This window comes from Varroa destructor, unplaced genomic scaffold (assembly GCF_002443255.2).
Source record: "Varroa destructor unplaced genomic scaffold, Vdes_3.0 BEIS01000001.1, whole genome shotgun sequence".
NCBI classification, from domain to species: Eukaryota; Metazoa; Arthropoda; class Arachnida; order Mesostigmata; family Varroidae; genus Varroa; species Varroa destructor.
This window is the reverse complement of record NW_019211454.1, coordinates 24,980,155-25,006,517: the sequence shown is the minus strand read 5'-3', so window position 1 is coordinate 25,006,517 and position 26,363 is coordinate 24,980,155. Positions and strand designations below refer to the sequence as shown.

At 38.8% G+C, this 26,363-nt stretch overlaps 1 protein-coding gene and 1 long non-coding RNA gene across 19 annotated transcripts in view; one reads left to right on the top strand and one right to left on the bottom strand.

The window, feature by feature from the left end:
• The window catches only part of LOC111253286 (DENN domain-containing protein 1B), a 45,567-nt gene that overhangs the window by 13,694 nt on the left and 5,510 nt on the right, over positions 1–26,363 (bottom strand). For 5 of the 18 annotated variants that reach the window (XM_086976839.1, XM_086976835.1, XM_086976838.1 and 2 more), the window contains 3 exons: positions 25,570–25,693; positions 13,768–13,917; positions 1,647–1,796 (listed from right to left, as the gene is read on the bottom strand). In XM_086976839.1, coding sequence (XP_086832965.1) covers positions 1,647–1,796; positions 13,768–13,917; positions 25,570–25,572 — 303 coding nt within the window. In that variant the 5' untranslated portion in view covers positions 25,573–25,693. Of the gene's footprint in view, positions 1–1,646; positions 1,797–3,558; positions 3,692–5,318; positions 5,451–5,982; positions 6,040–13,767; positions 13,918–14,652; positions 14,792–17,077; positions 18,620–25,569; positions 25,694–25,958; positions 26,105–26,135; positions 26,342–26,363 lie in introns of those variants that run through there. The other 13 variants (XM_086976840.1, XM_022812512.2, XM_022812467.2 and 10 more) reach the window with 13 other exon arrangements.
• Positions 5,715–8,869, top strand: LOC147758424 (uncharacterized). Its single transcript, XR_015318620.1, has 2 exons — positions 5,715–6,702; positions 7,724–8,869. It is a non-coding gene; the product is annotated as an uncharacterized LOC147758424 (long non-coding RNA).

The window sequence follows — 26,363 nt, the reverse complement described above, 5'->3', positions numbered from 1 at the left end:
AAACCAAACAGATGAGTATAAACAGCAATCGAAGAGCGGAAATTTCGTATTGACTGTGGGGACAACGACTGCGAAAGGAGCAAACACTTGTGGCACTATACGCAAACAAAGAACACATATGCCAAAGCATTTCTTTACCTAATAACTTCGTAATAAACAGCAGTCGCTCAATTTTACTGCAAAATGAGACTGGACAAGAGAGGGTAAACATAAACACACCTGCGTACGATAGGTGCGGGTGAGTCATCAAGAAGAACGACCCAAATGTGGGGACAGGAGCTAGCGGTCTATCCTAGACCAATGTGAAAATTCCATTCACATCATTGGGTCTTCGAGACCGCCCCAGTGCACGCAAACATTGTGGATATATGAACTATTATTATACTACGCGTATAATATTTATCACAAAAATATTTTTCTCTTAAAGAGAACAATATATAGTTACATCATAGTATCGCTAACCTGTTGACATAGCAAAGAATAACTGATGACAGTTTAGTAGTAAACACGCTTATTAAGTAACCAAAGAAAACTGCTTTGATAGAAATACTAGGCTACTTTTTTATTATAACAACTTACTTAACTAAAAGCGAGCGAAAAAAGGATACGGATCCATTCTATTCATGTGGGCGGAAATAATGACATAACTTACAAAGTAAATGTAAAAATCTCATAAATTTTATGATTTTGTCTAACGTCTGACCGTACAATTAATTATACAGCAGCTGTCGATGATAAAGGCTAAGCTGATATAATATTGTCGCTTGATAATGATATCGAGATCTGTTGTACAATAATATTATGTACAATTCAATTGTATCGTGTAGTAATATGCTACGCCATATTGTAATGCTTCCTTCCTATCCTTTACTCATTAGGTTCCAGAACAATACACGTAACTGAAAGGCTAGAAAATATGTTAGAGTGTGATTGCGTAGATTATACTTTTGTTTCATGCAACGTTAGTTAAGCATACGTGCAACGACACCGGGTACTTTCAAATCGACTGAAGAAGAAAGACTTTCTAACTTTAAAGAATATGTTCGGAAGTTCCAGAATAACCAGTAACACCATTAGTACTACACGAATAATTACAAGAGCGAAACTCTACACATCGCCCTCTATACGTACGAGTTTATTTAGACACTCTGTGCAGACAAAGAGTGATAGTAGGGCAGCAATCATAGAAGAAGCATTGGGTTGCCCAATCTTAGTCTTCTAGTCACATTCTCAAGTATTCTTGGCGACAATATGTGAAAGGCGCAGATCAACAATGAAGGAGAACCAGCTATTACTGGGGCCATGGTTGTACCATTTGCCCTTAGCAACAAATGGCACACACATGCCAACTTCACAGGATTGTTAATGTTACATCGACGTTAGACTATTGAGGGTATCTAAAAACATGCCGTACACGTGCATACACAGCACAAACAGAGTAGATGCCTTTTTTATGAGGCAGTCCCGACCGTCAGCCGCACAAATGATCGTATCAGCCGTAAGAGATAGGACGAGCAGTACTCCAATGAAGAACACATCGCGATATTCAAAACAGGAAGAGCTTATTTTGCGAGATAGAATTTCCGTGCTAGGAATTTGACTCATTGCGCATGTGTGTCGCATAAAAACTAGAAGATAATACTTACGAGTTGGAAGCCTGGTTGTGGGACGTTGCACGAGTATAAGTTATCCAGAAAATCTTCTATAAGGAAATCTTCCCTATGAGCCGTTAGATCCGAGATGTGATTCAAAAGTCGGTAAAATGTTTCATGCCAGGGAAGATCAGAGACTAGAACCTGTTGAGGCAGAACAGAAAATCAAACAAATAGCTAAGACTAGGGTTTTTCTGTTGGCTAATTACGATTTATATGAAGTAATCGACCTTATTCATCTTTTGCAATGGCGAAAGTAGAAGAAAACTACAGATAGCTAAAGAGATGTAAATTAAGGGTTACTATAGCAGTACTATAGTTAGTATTTCATACTATTTAACATGTCCACACTTGAATAGCATGGTACCATCGTATTTTTGAACACAACGTTTTTATCGTGTAATTATTCTTCACCTAAGTTTAACGTCATAAGTTAGAACTTATGACGTTAAGCTAAAGGCTTATGACATAACCAACTGAAGTGAAATTAAAATGCTTCATTATAGAGCTGTCATAACACTTGCAGATGAGTAAAGGTAATGACCTACGGTCAAAGAAATATTGCCAACGATTTACTTTTCCTACTTGTAGTAATATAATAATAAAAACATTGTGACCGAAGTATTTAGGCCAAATACATAAATATGCTTGATAAGGCTTTTATAGAAGTCCCGTAACCTCCCCTTATAGATAGCCATTTCGAGTACGAATGTAATTATTTTTTATAAAAATATCATTTTGATTCCATTTTTGGTTGATTTGCACATTAGATTGAAACTTCCATTCATTTATAACCTTCGCTCTTATCATGATCACCCGACTTAAACTAAATTTTTTAGGTTGGATGAATTATCTAATTATTTAATATAGACGTATATAAATAAGAAAATCGAAAAATATTATTCTATAATATGCAGGATACAACTCGTCTTGAAAACCTAGAAATTACGTTTACGGTAAACCTGACCCTAAAAGCGCCTGCTGCTACATTAACGTGTTTACCCCTGTATCAGCCAAAAAATACATATATTAATTGATTCTGCTTATAACCTTACAGGTCATGTTAACACAGGTCACTTTGTACCACTAGTGTTAGTTAAAAACGGCATTGAATAAGGTAACTACTAAATGAAATGCAAAAAGTGTAACGTACTGTAAGCAACGTGCGTGGTTAGTTCTGTCTTTCAGGGCTTAAGTCATTCACTGCGTAACCTTCCATATATGTCAACACTGCCCCTGATAGAAATATAGGAGCACCGTCGACAGGCCCCTTTTATGCACAACGGACTGCACTACGTGCTGTTCGTTTCAAAACATCCCGCGCTTGAAATGCTTTCCCCAGCCTCCTCGGAATCGATATCGTGACGGCATTGTCACTGGCAATAATGACCCGCCGTACACCATCATGCAGATTAAATAATACGTAATCAGCTACTTTGAAATACTGCACAGATTAGTAGAGAAATTATGTTGGCTAAAACAGTTATGATCTGAACTTTGCAAAATATTGTTTGGACGAAGTTCACCAAAAATTAACTTTTAGATTAATTTTCTTACGCTTTAAGGAGAATACGTCTAACTGGCATAAAGTTACATCGATTCGATATGTCGCAATTAAGGGAAAAGCTAATATCGTTTGTAAACATCTTTCGGTATTCCAGTCACTTCCAATAATCATGGCGAGATGCCCTTGCTTACACTCCGCATCGTCATAACTAAGTCAGCGCAATTCGTTATATCTCCGTTTCGATGAACTCGTTATCAAATATTTTCACTATTTTTAAAAACACGAATATAGTTGGAAGTGACTGCACACATGAACGCCTATCTTCTTAGTAATCAAATCAACAACAACTTCATAACATACTTCAGTTACTTTACAGATTAAAACAAAATATGGCCATACTAAGTATTGTGATCGCACGGCAACACAGCGTCCGTTCTTGCGGCCGGGCAATTTATGAACCGCAGTCGTATCGTCGCAGATGTCTACGCTTGTCAATTTGGATGAGTCGTTAGCAAATGAGCATAGGAATACGCTGAAATAGAATGAACGATTGCCCTCTACAAAAGTGTTATTGGTCGAAGTTTAGCTTCTCTCATCTCTGCTATTGCTGTTCATATGAGCCGGCGACTTATTTGTTCATCAAACGCATGCTTCATAATTTCGAATCATGACGAATCATGCAAAATATGATAACGATTCGATCTATATTGCCAACTATTAGTCAGAGTAGTAGTATATCGCTGAAGATTGGTAATGAAATCGTAGCACTAATTAATTCAATGATTCAAGATGAAAGTCGAATCAATTGATTTTGATTGATTCATTTGTGATCATATTAACAAATAAACCAGACGCGCCGGTTCCTAAGGTGCAACTTCTACCCTTAAGTTACAATTAATTTACGTAATATTTCTATTCTTTTAGTAATAGAAGTCACCCTTCAAATATTAAAGTTTCGGATTAACACGATTCCGGAACGGTCGCAATAAAATACTATTTCTGGGATATTACCGACTTTTGACGTAGACTGACGGGTAATCGAAAAAGTATTGGCCGTTTTTGACCCCAAATTAAAAGTGATATTTCGTGTATTTTGTCTTACTAAACTAAATACGCGCTATATTTGATCGAAGATTTCCCACCATTTTTTTTGGTAGCACCATAATCTCATCACTGTAAAATGTTCGTGGTTTCTTAGGGGAAAATTGTGCCCAATAATTAACCGATTTTTTCATTGAAATCAAGATAACACTATTAAAAGGTTTAAGTTTTGCTGGAAGTAGAGCAAATAACAGTCTGACGGTGCGAAACCTGGGATATGCGGCGGACGCAATGTCTCATTTAATATCTCTCAATTAATGCCGGGTAGCCAAAAAAGTGTGTAATCGGGCATTATCACGATCGAAGATGAAGAAGCCTTTTTTAATTCACTCGATCTGGTCGATTTTTTTCGGTGGCCTGTTTTCATCTGGTTAGTTGTTGACAGTAAGGGTCCGAATCAATTGCTTTATCAAGGGACAACAACTCATGATACGGCATACCTTTCTAATCCTACCAGACACATCACATTATTTCCGTTGCCCTTAATCATTAGGGCTTCGCCACAAATTGTTCTTTTTTTTTTTTGATTTGTTTATGATTGTCGTATATGATCCACTTGTGTGATGATACATGTGATGAACCGCTTCAGAAATAGCTCGATTCCGTTACGTTTTTATAGAGTTCCGCTGCTGGAAATACGATTGAGTGTTTTTTTGGCGTCAATTTGCGTGGCGCCCAAACATTGAGTTTGCTATTGTAGTCAGCTTCTTTCAAATACTCTAAAGCTGTTTGATGGTGGATGTTTAGGTTTTTGGCGATATCATGGCTACTCACGACTCGGTGTTGCTCAATTTCACAATAATTTCATCAACTTTTTTCGTAATTGCTCGACCACTGCGAGAAATATCTTTCACATCGACGTTTCCAGAACGAAATGAGCAGCCAATAAGACATTTTGACCATAAACAGCCCATTTTATTTATGGGGTTTGGGCAGCCGTCACCGTAATAAAATTGTAAAAGAACAAATTTTTACAGAAATTTCACTCATTCTCAAGGCATTCTGACTCACGTCCAAATAAAGGCATTTCAGCAGCGTTAACACATCTAATATCTCACCTTTCAAGTGACGTCAACGCCGGCTTTTTCAACAAACCAATATAATCCATGATATGTGTTATATTTGGAAATCTTAAGTCAAACTACCTAAGATACTGGACTAAGGCGTTCGTGAAACGATCCTACCGAAAACATGTGACTAGATGCGGCATTTGAAAATGCCGCATCTAGTCACATGTACTTTTCCAGCGCGCATTCAGTCTTTCTTCGGACTCGAAGATTTGATATCATATTGCTTGACTCTTACGTTTAATATAGAACCAGAGGGACCAAAAATAGATCGGCATTATATGCATAAAGTTGAATGCCCGTCATCTCTATGACCTTTATGAAATTACATATTTGTTGCTAGTTATTTTTATAATAATTTTAATAATTCTGTTTGATAATGAGAATACTGTACACAACAAACACATACATATTATTTGCATATTGCTCGAAAAGGGGAAAACAGTATCCCTAAAGACGTATACAAGTCGTCTATAACATTGGTAACTTATTAAGCAGATTTAATGGGAGATTATGGAACATAGATGCATGACAGTAATAGCAAAAAACATTTATTATTAACTGATGCTTTGAGGAACGAAAATAGTGGGATATTAATTGCGTAATAATGACTCTTAAATAGTATATAGTGATAAATTAGCGATGGCAATATTACCCATCTTCATTGTGAAGCGCTGCTGCTAGCATGCGTTACTTGTTGCCATTGTCAATATTTACCAATCTCGTATTGTTGTGTTGGAGAGGGAGAACGAGTCATCTACTTTGGCCACTTTCCCGTTTGTTATTCGTGGTACTTCCATCTAATTTGTCAACCCAAATTGCTGTTACCGCTATTGTTATTGTAGTGATTAAGTTTACGGTTATCAGAACAGACGGACGGTCATGATCTCTGATGGGTAATGTGCCAAATTATCTAACGTTCTTGTTATGATTACTATTATCTTGTTGGTTGTTGTTGACGATAATATTGACATTGATATGCTTTTCTCGTTCCTGTCACTGTTCTTGCTGTCGAGTCACAGCTGCACCAGCGCTAAGACGTCGCACGTATCGTTTTTTGCATTGGAGAGCCAGTGATATTCAGAAATGATGCGCAACGTGCAATACATTTGCATGCAGTTATGAGGTTAACTCTAAATGTTGCACGTACTCATTAGTATGGTGCACGTGAACTATGCGATCGTCTATACTTATGCTATCACAGTTGTTATTGTTGTGTTGAAGAGACAAACCGACTGTCAGTTGCAACGAGACGCAATGTCTTGGTATATACGTCATCAAATATGGGCGCCTCAACCAAGTCGGTCGGGAGGGATAAATTGACAAATGAAAACGTGTTATTCGTTAAGTTAAACGTTCTTATTTCATTCTTCAGGTAAATGTGATGTGATTGCATAGGCGATTACAAGCTATCCACAAGTGTAGAAAAGGTTGCTCCTTGTTTTCGATCCCATACATGGTAAAATATATAGTACAGTGCCTCTAAGCGGTACCTTGATTTGTGCAATCTGTATAGTGGTAGAGCATTGGACCGAGCATGAATGTACGACACGGTACGCTAAAAGCGCACGTGATGCCCCACCATGTCCCGAACTGGCTTGCACGGGAATAACCGAGAAGCACTGTAATGAGCCCCCGACTTGTAGCATTTCAGCGTCTGTTTGTTATACTGATACGCTTGTTAGCGGCTTGGATTTCATCATATAGTCGGCCTGTAGTAGACGCAATGTAGGCAATAAGTACTAGTCTGTTCAATGTGTATCAAGTACTCACTCTTACACAGCTTATTTTACGTGCACCACGATTCATAAATTGTATTCTTCCCAGTGTCCGAAATATTCAAGAGCTATCGTTTAAGCAAGTGTCTTCAGTACGCTAAATATATTCGGAACTCCTGTTATTGACCCGGTAGAGGCATTGTTAGGATTAAGCACAATAGTAAGAGGGGACTGTAGAAAAATGAGCCACACCATGCGAAAGAACTAGCGACTCAGGTCGAGACCCCAACTTCTAACTAGATCGTCGCAAAGTGTGTGACCACTCTGGGGCTAAGTCATTGGAGGACTTCTCGTTCTTTTATACGGTTGCTCCCCCCAAATGTGGGTGTACAAATCCCCTCGACACATGAGAATCGTGTTCAAATGATAGGCTATCAGTATGAGTTTACTGTGAAGAAGAGGTTAACTGTAGAACTCTGCTTTTGGAAAAACAACGGCTCTGTCTTTAGTATAATGATAGACGAGTGCACGTTTCGCCCAGGCTGTATTTGGGCTTGGCTTTGCATTTATCAAGTGAGATTCTTCCTGTTGCTTGCAAAATGGTCCATCTTGGCCTAATGCGAAATTACAGTAAAAGCACCACGGATAATCTTATCGTAACTATGCCTACAATTTTAGGCGAGTTTGGGTGACCCTTCGAAGATTTCTTTGGAATTGTTACTGACAAAGCGTCAGTAATATTCCAGAAATGAAAAATTATCCATCTTTGTGCATGGCGTATGCTGCGCACTTCACAGTTCTGGACGTCATGAGTAAGCTGTTGATGCTGACGGCGACGACGAAGAACAGGAAAATGGAGACTCAATTTAGAGGGGGTCTGTAAACGAGGTGAAAACAGTCGCTAACGGCGACTACGACACTGTATTTTCAATTGATTTAGTAGTTTTAGACAAGGTGGTATGTTCCGCTGCAGTGGATGATGAGTTCTTGTCTTAATGTGCACTCACAAGAAAGAGCTGTTAGTGTTACTAATTTTCGCCATCTTGTAAAAGGTACACTTGAGGATTTTAAAGATTCGATGGCTCCTCGAATCCCTGCGTGAACTTTTCGGCAGGCGTAAGTGAAGTTTTGGGGGGTTTACTTTCTCCGAAGCTGACCGTAATTAGGTGAATGAGATGGCACACGTTCTAAATTTAATCCATGATCAGAACAGGCTTTTGCAACGTGAGGACTTTTTGAAGCAGACAGAATCTAGGAGTACCTTCTGACATTTTTGTAAACACATGCCACTACTTGCACATTCGCTACCAACATATTCGAAGCTCTTGCAAACTGGTCGAGTCAAAGACGAACGTTTATGTGCCATTTATTGATGCATTTATCTTCAACACCTCGATTGCTACCAGTGCCCACCGTCCACGAAAAAAACAATTCAAAATTGTCTTATGCCAACCTTGAAACCCGTGACGATGACGACGATGACTTAGCAGCCGTCAACAATCTGCATCGCGCAAAGCATCTTAAGCTTAATCCGCTGAACGGTCTCGAACATGAAAAAAATATAATGGCAGTCCCCTTGCATTTGGTCTGAATATTTCATAACCAATTCCTTACCTAAAGAAGGTGACCTGCCCAACCTTGGGAAAAATGATCATATTGTGCTCCACAGTGAAAGCCAAGTATCAAAGTTATCCCTCACATGAACATTTCCAGAGATAAAATGTCTTTTAAAGAATTATGCATACATTGACCATTGTTATTTAGATAAACTACGCCATAATAAAAATCGGTCAGTTGCTGACTTGTGTCATTGTGTTAAACAAACTCGTTTTTATTTTCATCAAAACTTAACGTAATTGGAGTATCAGTTATGCTACATGTGCTACATGCAAACTTGTTCTTTATAAACAATACGTCGTCAAATTTCAGTACAAGGAACAACAGATTTTACCTGTTTTAATTGCATAATCGAAAACCTTAACTAAAAGATCTCGCTATGCAATCTCATTTGACTGCATCTTTGAGCATGCGGATTTCGCCATTTTTTTTTCTTCAAGAACACGTCATAGCTATAATTTTTCTCTCTAGCTTGCGAGTACTAGAAATAGGTCTGCTCAACTTCCCCCGACGTATTCTACGAATTATTATTCAACCTCCTTTGCTTCATTTGTAAAGATTCACAACAATTCTTGTAAAGATAAGCCGTTCTGAGTAATCTGCTTGATTTTCTCGCCTATTTCCGACATGTACCGTCAAAATTAGCACAGCCTACACGCGCGAAATTTGAAATTCGCTACGAAGTTGGCCGAGGTCAACATTGGCCGCGATTACGGCAGAGATATCTGTATGTGTCAGAGTCGGTTAGCTCATAATAAATATAGTGTACTGGTCAAGTGCAAACGGGATACCGGATCCCACAGCAGTATAAGGAAGGAAAAATCATATATAATACTTCAACAAATCTTTCGATCAATGGCAATGAAGTATCATCTTCGAATGAAGGTTAGAATGAAGAAAAGGTTATTATTGATGGTGCAATGTTAATCATAATGATGCATACATACCAATTACTTAATATAGGCATCTACTCTATATTTTTCTAATCTGCGACACGGTTGCTCACTGATTGTAGTCGTGGTAATTAATTAAAAAAAAATGGCTTTAGAATTGCTCTATATACTGTGACCAACATGTTACAAAACTAATCATAAGTCGTGCTCAGCGCAGAGAACAATAACTATCATGCACATGTAAATGTTTACCAATTCGCCAGGAGGATAAAGCGCGAAACTCCAAAAGAAAATGGCACTATTGAGTTGAGCGGCAGATCTAGGCGCGCCTTTCCAGACATTACTTTAGCACCCGATTTTCTCCTGTAGTTTTACTGTCGTATAATATTAAAGCTCTTGATTTTCACAATCGTTCTGTGTGATCTTCATTAAGATAAAACTGTGATATTTTATTAATATCAACTTTACGCTCCAAGTAATTAAAAATAGCATTCTCGGCATATTCTTTACTTCGCGTTTCGTTGAGGACTACAATTTATTTGACACGTTACGAAATAGCCATACTAAGTGTTTCGATCGGTAGGGAAGGTAAGCGGTCATTAGAGGGCACTTATAGTTCACCTACGTGCAACAAAAATATTGTTTACCCCACTTGCCAACCGAAAACAACAAGGGAAGACTTAGAGGTTACAGCTTCAATTGGTTAAACGAGGAAAAGACGACCCGAAAAGTGATGGGCAAGATGACCTCTAGACAGAAAAAGCAAATTTAAGGCCATAAAAACGGGAAACGATATATTTTCTGTTGAATGGAAGTGTATTAGTTCTCCGTTCAATTTAATCTTTGGGCTACAGGGAACAGTGTTTCGAGTAACTTTAATCGCTTTGGTCAGTCGTGGCTACTAGAGGTGTTGGACACATCACCAACAAGTGTTTGGAAATTCCATCGGATCAAGGACGCCACGTCATCTCTGAATCATGAACATTTCCTACAACTCAAATATAAATCGCAGTAGTAATAGTAATAATGTTCGACTGATGTCAATGAGACATTTGACATCCAGTATAATACAGCCGTTCTTAAGGAGCACAATGGTTACCTTCTTATTTTCTATAACAGTCGCTTATGTACCAAAGACTCGACTTCGCTTTGAAATCACTCAGACGTTTATTACTGATGGTGTCCACTACAGTACTTGATGGTTTTTGCTGAGAGGAAGCTTTGTCTCGAATGCCGAACAACCGACCGGAACGGCGAATCCGGTACATTTTGTGAGAGAGAGGGTTTCCTGTGACGTGGCGACCCATAGCTCAAAATCAGTTATCCTATTTTATTGAGTGCGAGTGATGACATATAAAAATCGGTCAATTAGAAATCAGTCTCCAATATCCTTATTTTTATATTTCTCCATATTGATAACTATTTTCGCATCGTGCTGCATTTATGGAGCGAGAAGAGAGTTAATTATAAAAAAAAAATCGAAAGATAGCAAATCCTTATCTGCAGGGCAATGGGAGAAACAATCAGCTGTGTGTGGATTCGTCCATTGTGCACAAGGTTCTAGGATTGTGGGGGCGAGATAATTAATGTATTACTGTTAATGGGAGTGGTCTTCCACAGATCAGTTCTCAGCGTACCGCCCTAGTAGGAGGTCTTTGTTCAGATTTAGTCTTGAAAGCGCGTAGAAAAAACTGAACCGTTGTATTTTAATTATTCTTCTTACTGGATTCGTGGATACTAAAAAGGTGTGAAGTATTGTACCCGTTACTGACTGAGCTAAACTAGCCTCGACATTGCACTTAAATCGAACTTTAGCACTTAATACAGTGCCCATAAGTACATCGGGTGAGTGAATTTCGTGAACGCTTGTTGTGCAAAAAGACAACAATTATGCAGTTAGTATAGGAGTCATGCTAAATGTAGGTTACGGCTTATAGATTCAGCCCAGCGTACGATTACGCCACTAAATTCGAAATTTAGTGTACAAAACTGTTAGTCTACAATTATTTTTTTGAAGTTACTATATTTTATTCACAGTTAAACCGCAATGCTTCGAATTAACAACCAGTTACGCTATGCCGCCTGAATTTTGGCTTTTGTCGAAAACAAAGTCTAGCGCGTCTTTATCACTAGAAGTTATGCGGCTATTAGTGAAAAATGTCTATTTTAATCAAAAGCAGACAAACAAGCATACCTGTCAAACACACATATATTCGTATACTCCGGCACAAAGCATACCAAAACAACAACGAGCTTATAGTTATTTCTATAGCAACAATTTGAACAACGCTCAGTGCAAAAAAACCGTGTGCTATACACATTTATTAAAGCTTCACACTGAAAACGAGAAAATAATAATCGTATCACAATAATTTAGTCTAATTAGCATCAAATGACAGGTATGGCGGCTATAAAATGTTGATCGTTGTTTTGAGTCACGTGAATACTCGAGTCACGAGCTCGCGTCTCGTGTGGGACGGCGGACAATTTCTGTATCTGCGGCAATATGTTGTATGTACGTAGACGACATAACATGATGGAAGGCTGCGCTCCAGGAAAATGAATGCTGCTCAACTGGTAGTTTTGTAAAAGTTTATACCAAAAAACCATGCGAGTGCGGAAACGCCCAAAGTATTGCACAACATGATATAATAAGGCATAGTCATTGACCCATGCCGTGCTGCGCTTACCTAGGGATTTATCAAGTCAACGAACAGAACAATTCGTTAAATATGTAAGTCCATGATGCACCTCTATTAGCCACTATAGTTCAATTTTTTTATGAAGAAATAATGATTAGGACTTGTCCTAGGGTGCTGCGTTATACAGGTTAGCGGACTTCGCCCCATGCCCGTTTTGATATAAAACACATGTTATTTTACCTGTTTTTTTGTTATTTACTGTACAGAGGTAAAAAGCTCATAAAAACTAAGGTAACATCGCGGCTAGTTCTTGGCTTATATAATCTCGATAGAACAGATCAAATTTTTCCCGCAATACTCGTGGCCGCGTGACATAAATGAGAAATACAATTTCTATAATTCGAGCACAATTGTTAATCCAGTGCAGTTGGACTTAGTAGCTAGGCTTTTTTCAGAGATATTTTACTGGTCATATATATTTGATTATTTGTTGTATTTAACATGGGCATTTTTTTACTTTCGATGATACACTGGTGCCGACGATGTACCTCGCTGCTGTATTTTTAAACCGTGGCTTGCCGCTCTTTTCTATCTAAAGCAGAATCGTTGATGTCGGCTTGAGACTAACTAAATTAACATGGCGCCTTATGGGAGGGGGGAAAAAAGTCGGCTCCATGGGTCAGACAGACATTAAAAGAAAAACCGATTGATACTTACGCGTGTCGAAACGAATAGAAATTTTAAGTTCAAAGTATAGAACTGAACAACGCAGCACGTGCTGGAACATTAGATTTTGATAGAATCATTAATTGTGCTCGAACGCTCCACGGCGCCATTTGGTGAGATTAATTAATACCACTATTCATTCGCACACTTAGCATTATCGAATATGCTGGAATTAGAAACTGATCAAAGTAATCCAAGGCGCTTGGAAGTTGTCGCTTGAGCATGCCCTGCTTAGGCACGGGGTGAAAATTATGACCGTTGTTATACGGTTCAGTCAAACGGTAATGTCAAAGAGCATATTTCTATCGTTTCGGCATTTTTCCTAAAAATCATAATAAGGTCCATCCTTCCGGTGATTTTGTTTAGCAAGGCACTACTCTTAGCGTAAAGCTATACGAATGACAAATATAAATCGAAATATTCAAAGATAGGAGTATACGGTGAGAGCGGTACAGCACCACAAATCATTTATAGTTCTAGATAATACAAACACTCTGCGCCATCTAGAAATGTCAGATTTCCAAAAACTTCTGCGAATGCGACTTCAGTCAACGAAACAACGAATAAGCTTGTTATGAAACGCGTTTTGGCCACAGTGGAGAAAATTTATGCAGCTTACATTGACGTTTATTAACGCAAGCCTGTAAATGAGAAAACTCACAAGAAAAATGATCGTCCTGTTGTGTGTATAGCTTTATTACACTCGAGCTTAGTATACAATTCTGTTAGGAATTATGAGATATTCCTAATTTTTAACATTTCTACATAGGTCTCTGTAAGATGATGGAAGAAAAGGTAACGTGGACACCTGCCTGTGACTTTTCATTTACAACTATATACTTACAAGGCAAGTGGGTAAGTTTGGGGTATGTCGTACGAAGCCGAAGCTCCATCGCGAGTCGAGTGCGGTAAGCACAAATGAGAAATGTGTAACCATGCCCTGACAGATTGAGCCTATTTGTTCTGCAGACACCGGAACAGCTGACTGAGCTACCTGTAAAGCAAAGCATTTAGGACATTATCAAATAATTTAACACTAGTAATTATGCCAACATTTTGGCTTAAATTCAAAAGATCAACACAACGAACGAAGCACATTTGTTTTTCTTATATTACTAGATATCTGTATAAATGTGAACTTCTGGGTGATATTAGCGGTTTTACGCTAGTAGGTTAGACGCGCTCATGTCATTATTTAAGTTTGTACTGGACAAAAAAGTTCTCTTTTCTCTCAAAAGTATATACAATTCGTTTAAATGATCTATCTTTCGAAATTTTGTAGAAAGCTTCTGTTTTATTCCAATCGATGCCCAAGACAACGGATCGTTGCACGATATGAACTACTAATAGAACGTTATATACCGTCAACGGTTATCACGTGTCTAATTCAAATAGAAATGAAATGCGCCCGACTTAGCGTGCGCAATCAGAGCGGAAACAAATGTCATTATGTTCAAGGTGAAACTCTCTGGAGAAACAAACAACAGCCTTTACTAGTATCAAAATCTGTTCGCACCCTAGTGAAATATAGTTTCCGAGTATTGGTTAATATGATCAAAATCTTTGATGTTTGGTAACTACCGAGTCAAAAATGACGAGTTGTTTAACAGCTTCGTAGATTGGTCAGGACAGAAATCTATTTTTATATTCATGCATGTTCATATACGTGTACGGCCAATAAATAGACTGCACGCTCAAATCGAGGGAAAACAATGTCAGAAGAAGATACCTTTGGATGCTGAAGAACTGATGAAGTTGGTACTCAGTAAGCGTGACATAGCAGAAAAGCTCGAGGGTGCTATCATGAAGAGCTAACAATAATAAATCCCAGAAATAGCAGAATCGGTATCAACAACAGTACAAGAAGTAACAATAACAATCGAAGGAACGACAGTGGTTATCATGATGCTCCTGCGTATAATGGCATTGTTCCGAATGTTGTGAAGCAGTAGCAAGGCTTTGAGACATGGCTTCTTCATAACCTCGTCATGTCTAGTCAGTTACGGAAGCGTTACATAACGATATAACAATACGTACATTAGAGCAGTGTTTCTGTATTCCGTACGATGTATGTTTTGCTCTTGTCATCACGTTTGCTCTCACTGGTGAACGGTGCTATTATATTGTGCGAGAGCAGCCATAGTGACGGAACCTCGTAATATAACAGTGGCTGTAGAAGAGACGTCAATTTGAACAGGACATTAAGGTGAGCCCCCACTGATTCCCAGTTATGACTCGATAACGCTGTTACTTCCGATGAACTGCTATACCCAAGGAATTAATAGTGATACGATACCAGTTACCGTATATTGCTTTAATTTCCAGCCGACGGTGTGCAGAACGCAAACGCGTTATAAGCCGTAGATTCATAGGGATATTTTGAATGTAAATGCCTGTGTGTAAATATTTTTCAGCTAAGCACCATCTGATCGGCACTTCTGAGACTCATGTCTGGAGTTACGCGAAACGGTGTGTTGGCAGCCGGTATTGGAAATTCGACCGCATGGACATACTGGTTAGCTCAAGATATCGCGTTAAAGAAAGCAAAAGAAATCCATAACAAAAAAACAACACGCAAGTCTTACTACGAAAAGGATTTCAAATTAAAATAATACCGACTGAGACAAAATAATACCAAATATTCTAGGAATTTGCACAATGCTTAGTACTTTGAGTCCACAGGTATCTTACAGGAAGAATAACGTAGGTAAATTACATTTAGAACAGGTAATGCCTGACAGCAAAGAAACGGGTAGCGCCGTCTTTGAGACGGACATTAACCATATATATATATATATATATATATATATATCTAGGTTCTCCTGAATAGGTACCGAACACAGTACTCAAACAAATTGAACAAAATTAGTGCGTGAAAGCTAGTAATAACAGCTTTTATTTCCTTAATCATATCTAGGCCCATGGTCTCTACTGTGGGAGAGCTGAAGGGGGTTGAACAGGTTACTGGAAAGAAGTGTACCGACTGGGACTGATTGCGTCGCTACAATGTTGAGCAAAACAATTGGTTTCGCAGTGAATCGGCAGCTGCAGCACAGGTGGATTACACGGGCATCGATCGCGTTTGCTCAAGGACGTTACGAGCAACAGTAGTGCACTTCGTTCAGAAAACCATTACTTGGCAGAGAGACACTAAGTACATGTTTTTTAGCCGCTTGTTCGCCGTTCTCTCATTTGGATGAAATATGACATGGCTACAAACGACAGCAATGTTGAGATCGACCTTGAATAATGAGTGTTTGTTATACGAAATAATGAACTTTGGCTAAACTCTAGTTTAAATGCAAATACAAATATTTACAGTACAAACACACCAAATGTAAAATTCTATTAGAAATTTCTTCCCTGCCTTACACCTTCCAATGCAAGCTATATTTTATTTAACCTCCCATTTCCAATAAATAATTCGATATCGATATATATATCCTGAAAGAATTATGTCTAGCTAAGATCTCTCCGATTTCGCTTAACTTTCTCGTGACTCCTCTTAATCGGGACAAAGCTATGGTCAGCACCGATTAGTACGAGAGTATTACCAGGTTAACAATCTCGTGTAAAACAAGTGATCCTTACAACTACATAACGCAAATGGACAAACTGAGTCGTCTAATAGACAGCGTACTGGGTGCCTTTGTTCTACGTGGTAAACTGGTACGGTAAGAGGGCACATAGTGTAAATTAGCGGGAGAAAAGCACAACGTATGATGACGGTGAGTTGAAGACTGTGCTAACATCCTTAATATAATAGACCAACCCCCATTCGTAAATTGATTTTAGACGCGCACACATTCAGACAATACGCGCCATTTCTTCGTAGAATATCACGTCAAGCCGAGCGGTCATGTTTCCAACGCACCTGCATTTATAAGATACCGAAATAGATCTGACGAAAAGGACTATGATCCAACCTGATACTTTTGCTAGTATTATAGGCGTTGCGTCTACGAATGACAAGCATTCGCGACAGAGTAATGAATATTATTTCTATTTTTCAAAGAAATAAGGATAAATGCAAAAAAAAACTATTAGACGATAAAATTAACACAACTCCATTGTCCTAGCACCACTGGGAAAATTTTTCCAAGACATTAATGGCTATCAACTACACATGAAAAAGCCAAACATACGAAATTTACCCGAAAATGCCAGTAGCTCATTCTGTTGTTATGTGCTTTTGTTAAGTTGACTCGCGACAGTTTTTTCAGTTTACCTTCATAATCTGTCAATCTGTCCGATGAAACGAAATAGTGATGATGAGCCATAGCTTAGAGTGTTATTGTTGATGTCGGTCTTACCGCTGCATCTGCACTGGCGGTCCGGGCACCATTTGCTCTTGCATCGCCTACACTTCATACGCGTGTCGAGGCGTCATGTGATATGTTAAAATCAACAGGAGCAGCAGCAACGCAAGCAAAAATAAAAAGCCGACTTTTTTTTATTCCTTTAGCAAAAAGGCGGTAAAAGGATGCTACAGTGGCCGAAAACGACGATGATGCTAGCAACAACAACGGTGACAGACACAAGCATGAATCGGGTATCAGGACAGCCAGAATCAAGTGCAACTATAACGACCACTTCTATCACAACTACAGACGTTAACCTTCGTAGGTATTCTGTGGAAGTTAGATGTTCAACAAAAGGGTACACAGCAATCCCGATCACGTTGCTTCTACTCCCTGCCTTACTCGTTCTATACATTTGTCCCGTGATTCTTGTGATCTGCGTGTTTTTGATTCGTCCGTCCGTCCATCCGTCCGTCCCTTTGAATGTTATTTGTCTATTTGGGCTCACTTGAACGTTGGTCAACGAATGCTTCCTGTTCTTGCTTTTGCTTATTGGTCGCAGATCGGTGCCTCGTCGACAACAGCGCCGGTTCTAGGCAGGAGCAGTAGCAAGATGATAGCGAACGCGTTAGCAAACGCAACCAATCACGACGCTTGGCAATTACTTTCCCTACCACTGCCACGCGGACAACTCGTTGCCAGCTACGCGTATATCACTAGACGGGAGCACAGTCATTGGTTGCTTGCTACTAGACAGACAGATAGATGGATTGACCGTTGGATCTCCGATATTACTAAGGTTATCACAAAAAGCAGCGGTAAAAGTAGTATTAGTAGAGGTAGCTGTAATAATAAAAACAACGTTGTCTTATTTCTTCATCGTGGCCGACCGCTAGTCGGACGTCGCGTAGCTGGGTCGTCGACTTAACCGTTGTTTCGTGGATACGAAGCCATAGCAGTAGGACACGCGGCAACACCGACGCGGACGGAAACTCTGACTATAATACTGTACATGAGCCACAGCAGTTAGGAGAACAACCATCGTTACTGATACTAGTGACTGCTATTACTTCTATTCAGTGTCGCTCTAGTCGTGACGGCAATGGCGTTCCTCGTCGTAATAGACGCTGATCGGTGATGAGTAGTGACTAGTCATCGACATTGCCGTTCGCTATTGTACGCGGCGACGGCGGCAGAAGCGCTGCTTATGCAAACGTCTCCAGGCGTTTGGTCGTAATCGTCACTTCCGTCCGCCACCACTCTCCTCTCCGCTTTCCTCTGCTTCTCATTTCTCGACTTCTTTATTACCGTCTTTTCGCTATTTTCGACTTATCGACATCGACGTCAGCGGCACTTTCGCATTGACCAGCCCATATTATCCGCCAGTTTTTCCTCCCACGCAGTTACAGCGGTGCTGTTCTTTTTACTCCTGTAGTATTTATTATTTCATTATTACTACATGCTCACAAGTTCGAATATCAGAAGCAGCGAGAAAATCTTATTGGAATCGACCACCCACAAATGCCACACTTATGGTGCCGCTCTCCCACAATTATAACAACGACAGCAATAGCTATCACATCATGGGTGTCTAGGATCCAAGACTTAACTAAACGTGTAAACATGCAAATCTAAATAAAACCTCTGCGTACATACGTCAGTCTATACAGAAGACTGCCAGACTGCATTTATTTCATTTCAATCATATTCTATGTAACTGCGTAAATATTATCATTAGGTAAAGAAATTGTACGACTATTAAGCTGTTATAAGCGAGTCCTATCAAAGTGAATTACTTTTGAATTACGTGTCACTAGAAGACCAAATTTGGCTGGAGAATAATTTAGTTTTTAGTGAGAACCAAAGTTTACACTAAGGAAAATGAGTTCAGAAAAGGAAACATCCTTTCGTCCCGAAAATTAATGCTCAGCGCTCAACTCTCTGTTTCTCGAAAGCCACAGCGCGGCCGAAATTCATCGAAGGCTGATAAAGACATTTGGCAAGGAGGCCTCAAGCCAAAGCACAATACGTGCATGATGCAAGCGCTTCAAGCACAGAGATTGGAGTATGGAAAATCAGCAAGATGCGACCAGATATTGGGACCCGAAAGACAAAAATGTGTTGCCATACCCTAGGAGGCTTTTTACAAAAACGGAGTCCAAAGCCTGAGGGCTCTGTCAAGCAAAACTAGCATTGTGTATGTGGTGTATCATAGAATTATAACCCAGTTATTGGGAATACGAAAATTGGATCAAAAATGAGTCTCTCCTGATTTATCTCCAAGGCAGTTGGAACTGGTGTAGTGTCTTCCATGGGCAACTTGCGACCTTCAGTTAACGGAAAACACGCCTAGATCATACGGATTTATAGAGACAAGGCTCGATTTGATCTCTACTCCTAGTCAGAGAGGGACCAGACAGAAAAGAATGAAGTCGCTCTAGAGAAAAATTGGGTTCGGTTGCAATGTCGAGTAAGGTGCGGACCTAAACTGATGGTAGTTCTTGCACTGTACATCAAAAGCATCTGCTACAAGTATATATTCGTTGAAAATGAAACAATACAACGCGGTATCGCGAGTTCTTCAAGGGACTCATGGACCGCAAGCAGGCGATCGCCATGCCTTACTTCATGGATAGGATAAAGGAATATCCAAACTTGATTTGAACTCGTTTATTCTCTCTATTTAGGTCCGTGTAAATAGGAGACTTTCCATTCGCTAAAAAGAAAAGCTGGCGGACAGACATTTTCCACTGTCGAGTCACTTCAAGAAGTCATATATATGAATGGTACACGTGGAAACTCGAACAGTAAGTACAGGGCTGCCTAGAAGTTATTAAAGCGTTGGGGTAAGTATATGTGAAATAAAGGAGAATATTTCTAATACATTTAAAAATCATTATCCCAGCCAAACTAACTCAAACCCATTCAATTTCAAAATCCGGCGGATTCGCTTGTAATAGCTCAATATAAGCAGTAACGTTGTTTACTTATTTGACTTATACCTTATTTGACACCTTTCCCTAAACCAGCGGAGGGTACAGGTTGTAATTTAGATAATAATTATCCGTGCGTCGCAAGTTGACATCGCGCTACATATATATATATATATATATATATATATATATATATAGATATCTAGATATATATATATATATATAGATATAGAATGGGACAGAAGTTATTTGACAGTTTGAAAATCCTTATATTTTCACATCTAAACAAAAATAGACTAAATTTTAAATAAATCTATTGGCTGAATAAACCCGAACCAATCTATAGAAACAGATTTTTATACTTTCTCACGATTATCCAAGTTTCATCGAATTAACTAGTTCAGCAGCAGCAATAATCAGGTCAACCTGTATCATACGGTACCTGTATCATAGAGTTACGGAATACAAGAGTTTTAAATTGTAAGCGCCCTTTCATTGGTAAAATTCTACGCAATGACTGTATTTATAGAATTTATATACAATTAAAGCATTAATATAGCTTATGTCCCTGAGATCTGGCCACCAGAAGGTATAAACGTAGTAGAACTACTCTTCTATAGGAACTTTTAAGTATACCGCGGGGGGGGGGGGGGTAAGATCCAAAAAGGTGGTAATAATGTCTTAATCCAAGTCTAAAAAAGAAACCCATATACGCGAGTAAAACTTATAGAAAACGAATTAGAACTGATCGTTGTTAATATATTCGCATCTGACAACACAGTGTGTATATCTTATGCATAGTTCCTTCCACTGAACAACACGAACGTTCTAAAAGAATATAATATAATAGTGAGTTCGATCGTACACGTGACGCTAAAAATACAAATGATATACGGGGGCACCTGGATCTGCCAAACGTAGATAGGAATTAAGAACCTGCTCCCGAAAACAAAAACTAGCTGCCTTAAAGTAAAAATGGTACTTTTGGAAGCTTCTCTTTTACGTGCTGCCGGTTTTGTCCACAGTGTCGTGAATCCCATACGTTAATATGGCAGCAACACGACCTAGGAAATATTCTCAACATAGCTCTGTACGAGGATGAGTCCACCGAAGAAATCAGATAGTAACCGCAATTGTTTCAACCTGTTTTATTATTACAAAAAGGAGGAGTCCACGTCAACGAAAGCGAGCCTAGATAGCAATGAATGGTAGAGTTTTTGCAGAGAACCTTTTAGTAGAAGTTCTTCCGTCAGGTATATCCGGTGAACGCTGAAGTTATGAAATTTTTTAGTTCTGAGTGTCGTAGATTCTTAAGCTAAGAACATGTACAAGCAGCTCGAGAAACCCCCCAAATAAGTGTAATGATATACGATATGCGTTGCACTCTCGCTGATATTTCAATGCACGCGTCAGTGATGACCCAAGTCACTTCAGCTTTGTCATAATCCATCTAATTAAAAAAAAAAAGCTGTGCGTTTGAGGCAGGTAATAAACGTCCCATGTCATTATCTTCCGTGCCATGCAAAATGGCGGAAAGCCCTTTACCGGAATCAGTAAAGCCCTTTACCGGAAGTCAAATCGACAAGGCCTCATCTACGCGAAACAATTTTCATATTGGCCCGGACTACGTACGACTTTTCAGCTTCTCGAATGTCAGAACGATTGGGCGCAATGCACTAACCGCTGGCCACCATTTGACGTTTTCTTCTACCACTTCAAATTCGGCTCTACGACAGTCACCTACAAGAAATTGCCAAATATCAAGCTACAGAGCAGGACCTTCCCTAATTGAACAGAACAGCAGTTTTCGTGTTAGAGCTAACAATAGCCTTTATTCACATAGAGAAGCAACTGGCTGTGCCGCAAAAAACAAGATTACAAACGTTCATTTACATTCTAGACATAAATTTACCCATGTACGATAAAATCTATTGTAAAACTTTCAATTCGTAAGCGCTCGTCATGCAATGTAGGTGAAACAATGTTATGAGAATGTATTATATTGAAAACCTTGAAAACAGCTTTTAGCCAAATGCGTAATCTGGGAATCACAATATCGACAAATCTCAGACACAGTGAACATATGCCTAATGCTATGACTGGCGTCCCCAAAAGGGCAAATTGTACCCGAGGTCATTTGTAGCTAGTAAACTTTATCTTTACACGCAATTATTCAATTGTCGTATCATGCTTATATGCAGGTACACGTCCCCATCGTGAAACACAGGGTTAATTAAGGATAGGAAGCTACTCTAGCGTGCGCCAATCAGAATAGGGTGTCGCTTTAAATATAGGATTGACTATTACAAATTTGTTTCTAGAGACTTGAAATTATTGGAACATGTTTAATCGATTAAGGGACAGGTAGATGTAAATTTGGCTGAAATGTTCTTGGCTACTATAGGTAGTCACTAAAAGCGCATTTAATCTAAAAAACAGCCACAAAAATCTATATGAACCACGTGTTCGCGTGGTATGGCCTCCGGTTGACCTGCATAAGCACCTAAAGGTTGGTTCTTATTGATTTTTTGTGCGAGAAAAAAAGTACATCAGTGTGACGAAAAAGGAGTAAAGTGAAATGAAAACTATCAAACTGATAGACAGATTCAGTTCCAACGTAGATAGAATGCCGATAGGCAGTCCTTAATCAGGATGAAAATGATTTTTATCATTGTCTTAGTCGGTGTGTTGTATGAAGCTGTGGCTAAAATATTTTCCACTTTCAAATGCTACTTTGAGCCCATAAGGTAAAAAAAACGGTTTTTTACACTAGGGCATTTGTTGACCGATTGGGCGATCGGTCTTACTATAATAGCCCGAGAAATCTTTTTACAAGAAAGGCGTTTTTAATTATCCCGTTACGGTCGAATAGGTCATGGTTTCCTACATATATAGTACCTCCTAAAAAACAGACTTTTGTAATGCTTACGGTAAAAGGCATAAATTTTAACCGTACCTTGCTAGAATAGAAACAGCGTGTCTCCGAAAGATGTCATCAAATACTTCGGGCCATGCACCAACTCATACTTTTTGAGTGCCTGTCTTATTATGAAATAGTTTTTAAGTTATATTTTTAAATTCGTGACACAACAAACCTTCGTTCCGTGTGGTTGCAATTAAAACCTCAAGCATTTGATTTTGTGGCCAATATGTATAGTATAAAATAGGTTTAAGGTTCGCATTAAAAGGAATATCGAAGGGGCAGCAGGAGTTGTCCCTGTGCTATTTAAGGCAAGCAACAGATTCCGAACTAGACAACATTCTGAACTAGATAACATATTGTAAACGAACATGGTTAATCGTGTTTGGAACGTTTTTTATCTTATTCTCCTTACGAGCAAGTAAAGTTCTTACTGCAATATGCACGTGTTAGATAATTGTAAATAGCAAAACCATTGATTCGAATCTGGATATCCGGCAGTTTCAACGGAACGCTACATGTTCTTTTCGGCCAATTGGAAAAGGATTCGATTGTTTTTCCAGAAAGATCGAGCTGGCCAAAAAAGTCTTAACAACTCTCGACAGGAAACACGAGCGCGTGTGAAGCAGGCTCTGTGCTAGGTCATGTATTGTTGATATTATATGAATCCTAAATTCAGTGTGCGACGAATCGATCTGGTAATTTGCTGATTCTGTAGACTTTCCTATTGAGCAGAGGCACCGACGACCATTTATGAACGAATGAAAGACGCATTGCAGTACACGCCAATTGCGTAACACAGCAATAGTTTATCAAACTCGCTGTTGCGACGACAATGACGAATAGAACAGAAAGAAACAAAGGAAATATCATAAACAGCTTTGCTGAAACACATTACCTTTCCTCCCAATTCGGTGAGAATTATCACACACAGCGGCTCCACGTCGGAATAGCGAGAGTCAAATACATACTTTGAAGTGTCACAAATTAAGACAACAAAAAATTTCAATTTTAATAAAAAATGCTATCTGCTACTCTTTTTCATGTAACTGCTGTGAAGATACATACTAACTTGTGACCAAAAAAACATGCTTTCTGTTATTATGAACATACATCTCTTATACGAGCGTATTATACGCATAAGGCTATTATAATAACTTAGCATTTAGCATCAATTAGGCAAATCATTGGTGCAACAACAATTAGTGGCCAAGAAATAGTCATTCAATAGAGTTATAACATCAATTTTCATAGTACAACACAGCATTTTTTCTCTTTCAGACAAACTTCGATGTTTGCTTGAGGTCAAATTCACGGTTTTCATTAATAAGTTTACAGTAGAGTTAGTATACTATCAGCCATAATGATAGTGGGTCTAGAAGTTCGTGAATGATTGATTGGTCAGTCATTGCCTCATATACACCTATAGACTGCGGCGAATTTCACTGAAATATTTCACTTCACTACGATGGTATATAAATATAAATTATTTTTGGAAAACTACGAAGGGTTGACGGCAAGCCTCATTCATTCATCGACGTAAACGGATGTTCTTAGATGGCTATTGGCCTTGGATGTATTTTGTTTTTTTAGGAAAATGCTCCGAAAGAAGCTGTGACAGTAACGAAGTCACTTAGCGGCTTGTCGGGCCATGTTCAGATCTAGGATTTAATAACAAATACAGATAAAATTATTTGTGGAGTAATACAAAAAGATGCTTCCATTACCTATGAAGTATAAAACGCGAGCATTACAAGTCGATTATGAGAAATTAGGTTTCGAATGCTCTCAAATGTTAGAATAGTCTCGTATTTTGCCTTTCACGGCTTTTCGAACGAATCAAGGCTTTTGGCATATCTTGGCATACGATAATTTCAATGAAACAAAAATAGCTCCTATATATTTCTTATAATAAATCCGTGGAATACATTATCTATATACTTGTGGACCAATAATAATACGTTAATTAAACTAGCAACATTAATTATACACGCATTAGATTTAGAAATCACAGAAACCAAGTTGTTGATAATATTGATAATATTTCGGCATTTATCTTCACCAAATACCAAAATAAGACAGATACTTCATTTTTTTTTATCATGACAAGCTAACTCCGATTTTCATTCATTAAAAAATGCAAACTTTTACGGGCGCAAGTTCATCTCGTAAACATAGTACACTGCTGATTAAAAATGCATAATACTGTTTTATATTTTACATCTTATGTAATTTCCCTTAACATTGGCTCCAGTATTATCGTAGGTTGTTTTTTTTTATCAGGCCTGCGTTTTGCCCACGCGTTACTTGAGTGCGGGCCAATATGTCGTGTGGTACATATACAGCACTACAATGATGACTCTAAAAAACTTACAAACAGATTACGCCCCTCTACGATCCATATTAAGCCATAGAGAACGCACGGGTGTAAGCTGACCCTGTCCTTTGACAGATGAATAATCTATTTGAAAAAGGAGCATCTGTCTGCTTACCATTTTAAGTACTTGCTGGTTGTTAAAATCGTGTGGGAATGTTCGCAGCACCCATGGCTGCTCGTTATTCTGTGTCGGAAGAACGACCTCTGCGAACACGGTGTACAGCCGCTCAGGATCCGACCTAAAAATCATGTAAAGAAGGGCAATACAAGGAGACATCATTATCCACTGCTCATAATATACACATATCGCTCAACATGATTCCATTATCTATCGACCCGGTGCTAACCTAAAAATATACAATCGTTCTTGGAAATTTTTATGACATAACCGTTAGAGCTGAATTAATTTGCACATCGTCCTCACGGTTCTACCGCGGTGACAGCGTTGATTACTCAAAAAGCACTAGATAAGGCCGACATAAGAACAAAAAATAAAATAATAACCGATAAAAGAAATCAATAAAAGTCGAGGCACTATTTTTGCTGGAATTCCAAAAGACGCGCATTGTGCCAATTCAGTACTGCTTGATATACTACTGTCTCCCATTACAAACTCAAGAGCAGACAAAATAGTCAGCACCGAATCAACCCATCTGGTTCACTTCATATGGAAACACACACAAGCGGTAATCACTTGTATGAGATCAGTAATCCGAAAGCCTAAGACAGCACTTGATCATTCAAATAACCCGCAATGTCCGAGGCACATATAGACCACACTCAGCTATCCGCCGCACTGATGGATGATCAGCTCGTAAATAGGCTAAAGAACACATGCTTTACACGATATAACGCATGAATAGGGTATAACATCCATTTGCTCTAGTCAGCTGAGAGACCTTCCGTTGC